This window comes from Salvelinus namaycush, chromosome 12 (assembly GCF_016432855.1).
Source record: "Salvelinus namaycush isolate Seneca chromosome 12, SaNama_1.0, whole genome shotgun sequence".
Taxonomy (NCBI): domain Eukaryota; kingdom Metazoa; phylum Chordata; class Actinopteri; order Salmoniformes; family Salmonidae; genus Salvelinus; species Salvelinus namaycush.
The window spans coordinates 12,268,365-12,282,208 of record NC_052318.1 but is presented as its reverse complement, the minus strand read 5'-3'; the positions used below and the strand labels follow the sequence as shown (position 1 = coordinate 12,282,208).

The following is a 13,844-nucleotide window of genomic DNA, read 5'->3' as shown; positions in this document are numbered from 1 at the left end:
TGCTATTTTACAGTAAACAAATTGACAACAGAATTTCAGCATGCTTATAGGGAAGGACATTCAACAAGCACAGCACATACACAAATGACTGATGATTGGCTGAGAGAAATTGATTATAAAATTATTGTGTGGGCTGTCTTGTTAGACTTCAGTACAGATTCTGACATTATTATGGCTTTACACCCCCTGCTATAATGTGGATAAAGATGTACTTGTCTAACAGAACACAGAGGGTGTTCTTTAACGGAACCCTATCAAATATAATCCAGTTAGAATCAGGATGTCCCCAGGGTAGCTGTTTAGGCCCCTTGCTTTTTTCAATTTTTACTAACGACATGCCACTGCCTTTAGTAAAGCCAGAGTTTCTATGTATGCGGATGACTCAACACTATACACGTCTGTTACTACAGCGACTGAAATGACTGCAACACTCAACAAAGAGTTGCAGTTAGTTTCAGAGTGGGTGGCAAGGAATAAGTTAGCCCTAAATATTTCTACAACTAAAAGCATTGTATTTGGAACAAAACATTCACTAAACCCTTGTCACGCCCTGGCCTTAGTTATCTTTGTTTTCTTTATTATTTTAGTTAGGTCAGGGTGTGACATGGGGGATGTTTGTGTGTTTTTGTCTCGTCTAGGTTGTTTGTATTGTCTTGGGGGTGTTTGTAGAGTTCATGGGGTTGTGTTCATTGTAGGTGTTTATGTAAGTCTATGGTTGCCTAGATTGGTTCTCAATTAGAGACAGCTGTCTATCGTTGTCTCTGATTGGGAGCCATATTTAGGCAGCCATAGTCATTAGGTAGGTTGTGGGTGATTGTCTATGTGTAAGTTGCTTGTGTCTGCACTTATTGTTTATATAGCTTCACGTTTGTTGTTTTGTTTAGTTTGTATAGTGTCTTTCGTTTCGTGTTCGTCTTCAATAAAAGAAGATGTATCATTATCACGCTGCGCCTTGGTCCTCCTCTCTTTCACCATACGACGATCGTGACAGAATCCCCCACCAAAACCGGACCAAGCAGCGTGGTAACGGGCAGCAGCGGCAGCAACAGCAGCAGCGAACACAGGATTCATGGACATGGGAGCAGAATCTGGACTACACTACATGGGAGGAGATAGACAGGTGGGCGATCGACCCAGGGAGAATGCCGGAGCCCGCCTGGGATTCTCTGGAGCAGTGTGAGGAGGGATACCGGCGAATGGAGGCAGCACGGAGGCGAGGCTGGAAGCCTGAGAGTCAGCCCCAAAAATTTCTTGGGGGGGGGGCTAAAAAGGAGTGTGGCGAAGTCAGGTAGGAGACCTGCGCCAACTCCCCGTGCTTACCGTGGAGAGCGAGAGTACAGGCAGACACCGTGTTATGCGGAAGAGCGCACGGTGTCTCCTGTACGTGTGCTTAGCCCGGTGCGGTACATTCCAGCTCCACGTATCAGCCGGGCTAGAGTGGGCATCGAGCCAGGTGCCATGAAGCCGGCTCAACGTATCTGGCCTCCAGTACGTCTCCTCGGGCCGGTGTACATGGCACCAGCCTTACGCATGGTGTCCCCGGTTCGCCAGAACAGCCCAGTGCTGGCTATTCCACCTCGCCGCATTGGCCTGGCTACGGGGAGCATTAAACCAGGTAAGGTTGGGCAGGCTCGTTGCTTAAGAGCTCCTATACGCCTTCACGGTCCGGTATATCCGGCGCCACCTCCTCGCCCCAGCCCAGTACCACCAGTGCCTACACCACGGACCAGGCTTCCAGTGCGTCTCCAGAGCCCTGTTCCTCCTCCACGCACTCGCCGTGTGGTGTGTGTCTCCAGCCCGGTACCACCAGTTCCGGCACCACGCACCAAGCCTCCTGTGCGTCTCCAGAGCCCTGTGCGCCCTGTGCGCCCTGTTGCTGCTCCCCGCACTAGCCTTGAGGTGCGTGTCCTTAGCCCGGTACCACCAGTTCCGGCACCACGCACCAGGCCTACTGTGCGCCTCAGCCGGCCAGAGTCTGCCGTCTGCCGAGCGCCGTCTGTGCTGCCCGTCTGCCAAGCGCCATCTGAGCTGCCCGTCTGCCCAGCGCCATCTGAGCTGCCCGTCTGCCCAGCGCCATCTGAGCTGCCCGCCTGCCCAGCGCCATCTGAGCTGCCCGCCTGCCCAGCGCCATCTGAGCTGCCTGCTTGCCCAGCGCCATCTGAGCTGCCTGCCTGCCCAGCGCCATCTGAGCTGCCTGCCTGCCCAGCGCCATCTGAGCTGCCTGCCTGCCCAGCGCCATCTGAGCTGCCTGCCTGCCCAGCACCATCTGAGCCGTCCGTCTGTCCCGAGCTGCCCCTCAGTCCGGAGCTGCCCCTCAGTCCGGAGCTACCACTCAGTCCGGAGCTGCCCCTCCGTCCAGTGGCGCCCTCTACGATGGTCTTCAGTCCGGGACTCGCTGCAAGGGTCATTGTTCCTGGGAGGCCACCTAAGCGGGTATTGACTATGGTGGAGTGGGGTCCACGTCCCGCACCCGAGCCACCGCCGTAGGAAGGCCCACCCGGACCCTCCCCTTCTGTGTCAGGTTTTGCGGCCGGAGTCCGCACCTTTGGGGGGGGTACTGTCACGCCCTGGCCTTAGTTATCTTTGTTTTCTTTATTATTTTAGTTAGGTCAGGGTGTGACATGGGGGATGTTTGTGTGTTTTTGTCTCGTCTAGGGTGTTTGTATTGTCTAGGGGGTGTTTGTAGAGTTCATGGGGTTGTGTTCATTGTAGGTGTTTATGTAAGTCTATGGTTGCCTAGATTGGTTCTCAATTAGAGACAGCTGTCTATCGTTGTCTCTGATTGGGAGCCATATTTAGGCAGCCATAGTCATTAGGTAGGTTGTGGGTGATTGTCTATGTGTAAGTTGCTTGTGTCTGCACTTATTGTTTATATAGCTTATTGTGACAACCCTGAACTTCAACTAAGTCTTGTAATAAATAATGTGGAAATTGAGGAAGTTGAGATGACTAAACTGCTTGGAGTAACACTAGATTGTAAACTGTCATGGTCAGAACATATTGATGCAATAGTAGCTAAGATTGGAAGAAGTCTGTCTATAGTAAAGCGATGCACTGCCTTCTTAACAACACTATCAACAAGGCAGGTCCTACAGGCCCTAGTTTTGTCGCACCTGGACTACTGTTAAGTCGTGTGGTCAGGTGCCACAAAAAGGACTTAGGAAAATTGCAATTGGCTCAGAACAGGGCAGCACGGCTGGCCCTGCACAGAGAGTGAATATTAATAATATGCATGTCAATCTCTCCTGGCTGAAAGTGGAGGAGAGGTTGACTTCATCACTACTTTTATTTATGAGAGGTATTGACATGTTGAATGCACCGAGCTGTCTGTCTAAACTACTGGCACACAGCTTGGACACCCATGCATACCCCACAAGACATGCCACAAGAGGTCTCTTCGCAGTCCCCAAGTCCAGAACAGACTATGGAAGGCACACAGTACTACAGAGTCATGACTACATGGAACTCTATTCCATATCAAGTAACTGACGCAAGCAGTAAAATTTGATTTAAAAAAACAGATTAAAAAAACACCTTACGGAACAGCGGGGACTGTGAAGCAACACAAACACTGGCACAGGAACATACACACACACACACACACACACGCACACGATAACATACGCACTATACATACACATGGATTTAGTACTGTAGATATGTGGTAGTGGTGGAATAGGGGCCTGAGGGCACACAGTGTGTTGTGAAATCTATTCTAATGTTTTAAAATTGTATAAACTGCCTTAATTTTGCTGGACCCCAGGGAGAGTAGCTACTACTTTGGCAGCAGCTAATGGGGATCCATAATAAATACAAATACAAATACCCTGATGCACAGGGCTTCAAAATCAAGTGCCCCTATCTCCAACAGTGCAACAAAAAAATAAAAAATAAAAAGGAGCAAGCCTTTATCGTTGGTTTTTCAGAAATATTTGGTGATCGAATAGGAATGACTGGATGGTGACCACTGCTGTAGACCATTCCACAAGCAAGTGGAGATGGAAGGGATCTCCAGAGTTAGCCATCTCTGAGACAGTGTCTGATAGGTTGTAATTCTGTAGGTTATCAGAGAAGTGTTTTGTAAAACCCATGAATAACTTCGTAAAACCCACAACCTTCTGATTGGTGGTGTTAAAATGATTTTCATTTTTCAGATTTTTAAGACCTGGAACGTTCTAATCTTGTTGCTGGAAAGTTTACTTTAGATTTTCATCTGTGTGTTGGTTGGTCTGTGAAGTGCTGCTTCTGCAGGTCAGGTGTGCATAATGTAGTGTACCCAAGCACTATAGGGTCTCTGTTTAGAGTCTTTAGATATCCTTTTATATCATGATGCCACAACTTAATGGTACATTTCCACTCCCTGTAAGCACTCCATTGTTACCCTGGTGAAGTATAATCTTACACTCCAAATGTGCAATAAAGATTTGTTGATGCATGACGCTACAGTATAGCATGTTTCCACTTCCTGTGAGCAGTGTTTGTTTGTTGCCAACCTAGAACCGGTAACGAGCTCTAGCTCCAACAGATATCTAAAAACTTTTGACAACTTCAGACACTGCTTTCTAAGTTTTGAGTTTGTGCAATAAACTACTTGAGGGAACTGCTACTTGTAGGAAACGTCTGTCCACTAACTAACCACAGGTTGTTGTTTCACAGTGTTCCGTTACTTCCTTCATATACTTTGAGTTCCAACCAGTCTTTAAGTAGAGGTTTCTTTGATCTCTCTGTGAAACTGCGAATGTGCAGACCGTTGACGAGCAGGTGGTATGGCCTCAACCAATCAAGAGCAAAATAATTAGGTCTCTGAGTGGTTCTTACTCTAGCACACGTTCTGTACCAACTGAGAACTTTAAAGTAACTTTACATGTCTCTTAGGATTTTAGTCAAATTAAATACTAATTCTGAGAGTTGTGTGCGCATCATATTTGAGCTTTATTAGTTGTGGATCATGTCATTTAGAGTGATAGATGGATCAAAATAATTACATTGTTGGGGGGAAATGGTATCTTGTAGAAAGGAAAGAGTTGTGGTTTTGGCACTTGTGAACTGCTTAGTTCTGCAGTGGGTGTTTTCCTCCATCGGACAGGAAGACATGACAGGGAATGTGAGTGTTTGTGTGAGTGTGCATGCGTACTTGCATTCATGATCAGCTAGTGTGTCTGAAAGACATACAGACATACCGGTACACAGAGTCTTTGGCTAGAGGGTGTAGGTCTGCCTGTTCACAATGCTGTTGCCACAAGCTTTCTCTCTCCTAACCACCCTCACCCTCTCTACCCCATTTACCGGTGAGTATTTCTGTCTTATTGTTGCATTTTGGTTGGTGCATCTATTAGTTGTACAGTTCTACAATGATTCATTGTATAAAATTGTAAGTTACAGTAGTATTTCAGGGTGATTAGTCCATTCAGTGGTTTAGTTGTCTGAATCAACATACTGTAACAGTTGAAAACCAGTTATTTATTGACCAGTCAATGTAGATATGAATATTATATTGTAACAGCTATTTGGGTTTGCTTTGTTTCAGTAGCGGTCGGTGCTGTTTTTTATGAGGATGGCCTTATTTCTATTACAGCATATTGGATGACTGTCATTCATATTCCATTCACCCAGCTCAATGTAACACCGATATTTTTATGCTACTACATGATACAAAAATGTTCCCTATACCCATCATGAGGTTGCTTCCATCTGTCACGTTCGCTGGAATAATTATCGAACCAAACTGCAGCGCGATATGGTTTCCACATAATATTTATTTGAAAACGCACAAAACAACAAAGAAAGAACGAAACAAACAACGAACCGTTACTACAGAGGTGCTACGTGCACTAACTCAAAACAATATCCCATAAAACACAGGTGGAAAAAATGCTACTTAAATATGATCCCCAATTAGAGACAACGATAGCCAGCTGCCTCTAATTGGGAATCAAACCAAACACCAACATAGAAAAACGAAACTAGAACCCCACATAGAAAATAATAACTAGAAAACCCCCCCAGTCACGCCCTGACCTACTATACCATAGAAAAGCAAAGGCTCTCTATGGTCTGGGCGTGACACCATCTAGCCTATGAATTCAAGTTTACAACGTAGGTGCACAGGTTGTGAGAAAAATGAGAGTAATCAAGGTGACCAACAATTCAATACCGCTTTGCACACTCTTGCCTGCATCTAGCTTATCTACGGTGTAATCAATAGTACAAACAGTTGTAAACGAGAGTTTGTATTGGACAAATTGAGGTACTGTATGTTTATCCCCATTCCGTTTGCTTCCGTTTAAGAAACGTTTTTCAACAGAATCGTCGGAATGAATACACCCCTGTTCACCTGCACACACAGTTCACTTTCAATACAGCGACATACAAACAGCATGATCACTTTTATCATTGTATAATTTTCCCTTCGCTTGTGGACTTCAGTGCACAACAAAACAACTCTCTGTGAGCAGGCGAAAAAAACTTTCCAAGCCAAACCTTCCTACCATAAGCGCTCAACTCTACACACAGCCTACTTCAATGTCACCATATTAGCTAATGTCATAGTCAACATAGCTTAAAAAATGAATGTGTTAGTAAACCCCTTCCTCTGAGGAGCCTTGGTTTGCTTTGGTTGCATTAATCTGGAACATCAACTTTGAACCACTTCCTATAGCTATTTTCAGTACTGGAAGTACGTAAATAGTATGGCCTAATATGGCATGATCTTAATATGGGATGAACTCAAGTTGTTATTACCATTATTTGTATTTTTGTTCATTTCCTTTACTCTCACGTAGTATCATGAGTGTACAGTATCCTGAATATGAGTGAGCACATAACCTGTGTCCTATTTTATTGTGTTAACTTTGGATTGAAAAAAAATCCTGTTTGATTCCGCAGGTGTTAAGGAGATCGTTAGAGCAGCCAAAGGCAGTCCTTCCCACCTTCCTTGTCCCTCACCCTTTGGATTTGATGGCAAAGTTGTTTTTAAATGGACGAAAATTGGAAGTCCTGGCATTATTTGCGAATACAATGTGAATAGAGAAAACAGTTCAGTCGTATCCTGTAAATCTCAATTCAAGGTAACCGGAAAACCTCCTAAGCTGTATGTTACAGAGCCAAAGAGCACTGACTCTGGTCTATATACCTGCTTAATATCAAGAGTCATACCACCACCAACCATTGAGAAATCCTCCAATGTCGATCTTCAAGTTACAGGTAATTTATCTCGTTGAAGATATCACTTTATAAACACGTGTTTACTGGTTTTTATGTCTCTAAATCAAAGCATACAGTAGGATATTAGAATGGCATTTACAGTCTTTTCACTGTCGTTCTAGTTCCAGTGCTATTCTCTTCTGCAGTGCTTCCAGGTCTAGTCCTAGAGAGGCAGAACAGCAGTGATCCTGGCTGCATCCAGCTTCTCTGTACTTTGGAGGGCATTGAAGCCCAGGACGTCAACTTCACTTGGACCCGACAAGGTCAGGATTCACCGGAGACACCGTTGACCAACCACAGCCTCTCTAAACAGAGCAGCTTTCTGACATTGTGCCAATCAGTGTGGAGAGAGGGTGACACGATCACCTGCAATGTCAGACTCTTAGCCAATAACACCGACCTGAGCATCAGACATCCCAAAAGTGAACTAGGTGGGCGACATTCAGACATAATCAATGTACTGTTAAGTAGTGCAGTCTACTTTTAATAGTAATTAACTTCTGCTTTTGTTATTTGTCTCCCTCTAATTCATTGGTTGACTGTTAAGTGTAACCTGACAAGATTCTTGACACACAAGGTCATAGAAAAACTGTGATAAACAGATACTGAACAGTGGGGTTAGCTCCATCAGGTTGTTATTTTGCCCCAAGCTTCACAATCACATATGGCAGGCTGGACACTTTGATTGATGACACTATCTATAACGGTAAATCTCTGACCCTTGATGGTCTTGTTGTTTCAGAGACCTACTATGAGAAGAACCTTCTGACTATCATCTGTGTCAGCACATCCATCGGGGTTGTGGCCATCGCAGCTGTCACCATAAGTATTTACAAATGTAAGTCTTGTAGTCTATAGTGATTTTTTGGTTCAGTGCTTTCTTAAGCTTACACAATTTATACATATTTTTCTATTTACACAAAAGGCCGTGTAAGTTCCGTGGTCAATGACTTTATTCACAGGCTTGAACATTTGAGGTAACTCTCAAGTCACTCTGGTCTTGTAACCAGTTCACTTTAAATTGTGGTTTGTTGTTTGGATTCACTGGAATCCCGAACAAAGAAAGCAGAAGTGGACCATTAATTACAGACAAAATCTTGGCCACAGCGTCACCTTACATTTCAAAGTGATATTTACTCTCATTGGAGAGAAATTCAGCCCCCTCATACTCAAAGAGGAAATGAAAATACCTTCCCACCACCCCTGCTGTTGACGCCTTTGCCTGCTGTCTTGTGTTGACATCCTGGCTTGTAGGCTACCAATTTATGGACTAAACCACGAATCACATCAGCTTCCATTTTAGGACTCATTATATTATTATATTACATTATATTATAATTTGATGCTATAGTTGTCTTTCTTTTACCACCACACAATGATAAGTCAGTGTGAATTTTGCACAGCTTAGTTTACAACTGTTTCAGCATATCGAACACAAATCTTGAAGGTTTAAGACTTACGTCTTTTGTGTTTGTGATTTAACGGGGATTCTATGCAGGGCATGCAACTACAGGTGAGTCATTTTCATTTCCACTAGTCAGCATATGGACTCTGTGAGGTCTCTGCATAGACCTACAGTTCCTTCAGAAAGTATTCATACTCCTTGACTTTTTCCACATTTAGTTGTGTTACAGCCTGAATTCAAAATGGATTAAATTGAGATTGTGTGTCACTGATCTACACACAATACCTCATAATGTAAAAGTGGAATTATGTTTCCAGACATTTTTACAAATTAATAAAAAATGAAAAGCTGAAAGGTCTTGAGTCAATAAGTGTTCAACTCCTTTGTTATGGAGTAAAAATGTGCTTAAAGAAATAGGGGGCGCCATTTCCACTTTGGGAAGAAATCGTGCCCAAATTAAAACGGCCTCGTACTCTGTTCTAGATCATACGATATGCATATTATTATTCGTATTGGATAGGAAACACTCTGAAGTTTCTAAAACTGTTTGAATTATATCTGTGAGTAAAACAGAACTCATTTGGCAGCAAACTTCCAAACAGGAAGTGAAAATTCTGAAAATGGGTCTCTGTGTAAGGCCTTGCCTATTCAATTGCCTTTTATTTATGGATCTATATGTACTTCATACGCCTTCCACTAGATGTCAACAGGCAGTAGAATGTTGAATGGGGTGTCTAGCTTGATGTGAGACCGAATGAGAGCTTTTGGAGTGACAGGTCCACCATATTGGCAGTATTTTGCTGCGCACCAGAGAGCACCGTATTGTTTTCTGCAATGCGTTAGGTAGACACGACGAAATGCTCCGTCTTGGACGTTATTGGATACATATGAGAAAAACATAATAAAGATGGATTTTCAACTGAGTTTGACCAATTTATTCGACGTTTATTATGACTTTTGGAATTTTTCGTTCCATGCGCCAAGAGTTCATGGACATGTGCGCTCCACCATGCTAGCCAAAGTTGCTAATTCGACAGAAGAAATGGACATTCTAAAACAAAACAACGATTTATTGTGGAACTGGGACTCCTTGCACTACATTCTGATGGAAGATCATCAAAGGTAAGAGAATATTTATGATGTTATTTCGTATTTTTGTGGAATATGTTGGCTCCAACATGGCGGAGAATGGCTGGGCGCTGTCTCAGATTATTGCATGCTGTACTTTGTACAAAAGTTATTTTTTTTAAATCTAACACAGCGGTTGCATTAAGAACCAGTGTATCTTTCATTTGCTGTACAACATGTATTTTTTATCAAAGTTTATGATGAGTTTTTTGGTTAGATTACGTGACTGTCCAAAATTTCTCCGGACAATTTGGTGCATTTTGGCGCCATATTCACAATGTAAAACCAGGATTTGTAGCTATAAATATGCACATTTTCGAACAAAACATAAATGTATTGTATAACATGATGTTATAAGACTGTCATCTGATGAAGTTGTTCAAAGGTTAGCGATTAGTTTTATCTCTATTTGTGGGTTTTGTGAAAGCTACCTTTGCGGTGGAAAAATGGCGGTGTGTTTTTGGATATTGTGGTGAGCTAACATAAATATATGTTGTGTTTTCGCTGTAAAACACTTAAAAAATCGGAAATATTGGCTGGATTCACAAGTTGTTTATCTTTCATTTGCTGTACAACATGTATTTTTCATAAATGTTTTATGATGAGTATTTATCTATTTCACGTTGCTCTCTGTAATTATTCTGGCTGTTTTGGTGCTATTTGTGACGATGTCTGCAATGTATAACTACGATTTATACCTATAAATATGCACATTTTCGAACAAAACATAAATGTATTGTATAACATGATGTTATAAGACTGTCATCTGATGAAGTTGTTCAAAGGTTAGTGATTAATTGTATCTCTATTTGTGGGTTTTGTGAAAGCTATGTTTGCGGTGAAAAAATGGCGTTGTGTGTTTGGCTATTGTGGTGAGCTAACATAAATATATATTGTGTTTTCGCTGTAAAACATTTTAAAAATCAGAAATGTTGGCTGGATTCACAAGATGTTTATCTTTCATTTGCTGTATTGGACTTGTGATTTCATGAAATTATATTATATGATATCCCTGTGGCGCTAGGCTAGGCTATGCTAGTCAGCTTTTTTGATGAGGATGATCCCGGATCCGGGAGGGGGGGTCCGTAGAGGTTTTAACAAGTCACATAATAAGTTGCATGGAATCACTCTGTATGCAATAATAGTGTTTAACATGATACACACATACAATTATCTGTAAGGTTCCTCAGTCGAGCAGTGAATTTCAAGCACAGATTCAACCACAAAGACCAGGGAGGTTTTCCAATTTACATTTAAGTCATTTAGCAGACGCTCCTATCCAGAGCGACTTACAAATTGGAAAGTTCATACATATTCATCCTGGTCCCCCCGTGGGTAATGAACCCACAACCCTGGCGTTGCAAGCGCCATGCTCTACCAACTGAGCCACACGGGACCAATGGTTCGCAAAGAAGGGCACCTATTGGTAGATGTGTAAAACAAAAAAAAGACATTGACTATCCTTTTGAGCATGGTGCAGTTTTTAATTACACTTTGGATGGTGAATCAATACACACAGTCATTACAAATATACAGCGACCCTTCCTAAGTTGTCAGAGAGGAAAGAAACCACTCAAGAATTTCACCATGATTTTAAAACAGTTACAGTATTGAAAGGCTGTTAGAGGACAAAACTAAGAATGCATCAACAACATTGTAGTTACTCCACAATATTAACATAAATGAGTAAAAAGAAGGAAGCCTATATAGAATACAAATATTCCAAAAAGTAATACTGACAAAAAAAATTGCTAAGAAATAAACTTTTGGTCTTGAATACAAAGCGTTATGTTTGTGGCAAATCCAACACAACACATCACTGAGTACCACTCTTCATATTTTCAAGCATGGTGATGGCTGCATCATATGTGTAGGCCTGTCATCGGCAAGGACTAGGATGTTTTTTAGAATAAAATGAAAGGGAATAGAGCTAAGCACAGGCAACATCCTAGAGGAAAACTTGGTTCAGTCTGCTTTCCAACAAACACTGGGAGACAAATTCACCTTTCAGCAGGACGAATACTTTCTGAACGCACTGTACAGTATATACAGTATTTCCATACTATGAGGTTGGAATAATACTGTGAAATTCTGAAAATTATTATAATGCCCTTTTAGTGCAAGAGCTGAAATATCAGCCTGTTTTGGTGGAATGGAGTTTTGGCCTGACTGGTGACATCACCATGCGTTAAATTAATGAATCGACCAATAAGAAAGGGATTTTCAAACCTCTCTGCCAATAACAGCTAGTTTTCAGTTTTCCCTTCAGACCACTCCCAGACAGTCTTAGCAAAATTGTTGCTTGAGAAATTGCTCTTCGCTAGGAAGCTATTTTTTGTTTATTTTTGACCATTATAATATAAATCAATCACAGTAATGTTCTTAATTTTTACCCGGAAATTATTTGATATTGGACCTTTAACCTTTAACATGACAAAATGTTATTTTCCATTCACCACATATCAAAATGATGAATCACTTCTAGACTTTAGATAAGCGCATTGAAGTTGCTGTGTGTCACACCGGCACTATTTTTGGCAAAATGTTTTGATTTAAGAGGGTTTTAAGTAGCCTTTCATGTCCCCGGAACACCAGTTGCCCAATCCTTCTCTAGAAAACAAAATGGGTGGCCCTGAGCTCAGCACAGCTCAGCTCAAATCTCAATATGACCTTATAATTCCCACAAACTTGTCATACAACACAACAGAGGTGTGAAAAATGAAGCTAAATTGAGAGTCACCAATGTTTTTCAAGGGTAGTAAGGTATCAATCAGCCCACATGCAAAATGCTATTTTAGTGTGTGCTTTATTTAATATGTTGCATGATCGTCTAAAAAAATATTGGATACAAATACATTTATGCTGTTACAGCTCTGTTACAGCTCTGTTTAAAAACTGTAATTTAATTTGATTAATCTGTGCTATTTTGCACCACAAAAATGTTGCCTGTGATGCCAAACACCTCAATAAGTATTTTGTAACTTAGTAGTAGGCAACTATTCAGCATAAGAGTCAACACAAAATGTGATTAGTTGATTGGCCTTCTCCCCATGCAGGTCGGCAGAGGACCAATGATGAAGGCGATTCCGTCTCATACAACAACAAGGTGTACGAGAACTTCAGTTTCAGCACACAAACCCAACAGAGACAGACGACCACTGCATCCATCCAGGAACAATGCATTTATGAGAACTAGACAATCTTAATCGCACTCTGACATCCTTGTTCCTCTTTTCATCCGAGTTCATAGATGTGACATTATGACATTGTCAGCAGTAAGATTTTAGCTTGATTTCCAAAAAGACAAGGCCTGTAGCTTTCAAATGATATGTCAATTTCTATTTTCTGATTATTATTTTTGGGGGTTCAGAGTTTAACAGGTTAAAATATATCTGACAATCACCCAAAAACTCTTTCCAAACATTTACTCTAGGCATACATTGGGTGGTTGCCATTGATATCATTAAATTGTATATAACGTTTTCCTCTTGCGGTCCTTTTTAATGTGATATAAAACCTTACTGTGCATGTGTGAATCACTCTGGATAAGAGTGTTTGGGCCAATGACTACTGGTAAATGAATGTAATGTCCTCAACACCTGCTTGGGATTTATTTTGTATGAGATTTGCATGTTCTGAATTTTCTATTTCGGAGATGAATAAAGTCAAACCTAATATATCAATCCTGTGGACATTCATTGCTAAATGAACATGTAGGAAACTGATTTCATGTACTGGTTATCTGCGTTGCACCTGCAGATTCATGACTTTTCTTGACTTGTTCAGTTATTACGAGTACACATGGATTGTTCCAGAAAAGGTTGAACAACTCTGAGTTCCTGTTTTAGTGCCAACATTGCTGTCAATGCTGTGGTCTGCTTTCACGAGACTGGAAACAGCTATGGCGCAGCCTGTCATGGAAATTGCAAGATTATGTTATAATGCGTGTATTGCATTATAATGGTTGTTTTATTCGACAGAATAGAGTATTCTGTTAACTATTGTGTGTGTGTTCTACTGAGGATGGGCCTCTATGAGATAACACTGACAGAGGAGATTTACTATGTCTTTGGGTGATAAAACTGAAAGAGCATTCCAGAGAACATGA

General features: G+C 41.7%; 1 protein-coding gene across 3 annotated transcripts; it reads left to right on the top strand.

The window, feature by feature from the left end:
* Positions 1 to 5,127: 5,127 nt before the first annotated feature.
* On the top strand, positions 5,128 to 13,413 carry LOC120056460. Of its 3 annotated transcripts, none has more exons than XM_039004628.1 (5): positions 5,128 to 5,288; positions 6,886 to 7,203; positions 7,350 to 7,634; positions 7,946 to 8,041; positions 12,793 to 13,413. In XM_039004628.1, exons 1-5 carry the CDS (start codon positions 5,228 to 5,230, stop codon positions 12,930 to 12,932), a joined length of 900 nt encoding a protein of 299 aa, XP_038860556.1. In that variant the 5' UTR covers positions 5,128 to 5,227; the 3' UTR covers positions 12,933 to 13,413. The 3 variants fall into 3 exon arrangements, with proteins under 3 accessions (XP_038860556.1, XP_038860557.1, XP_038860555.1); XM_039004629.1 differs by having other exon boundaries at positions 7,326 to 7,466; XM_039004627.1 differs by having other exon boundaries at positions 7,326 to 7,634.
* Positions 13,414 to 13,844: the final 431 nt, after the last annotated feature.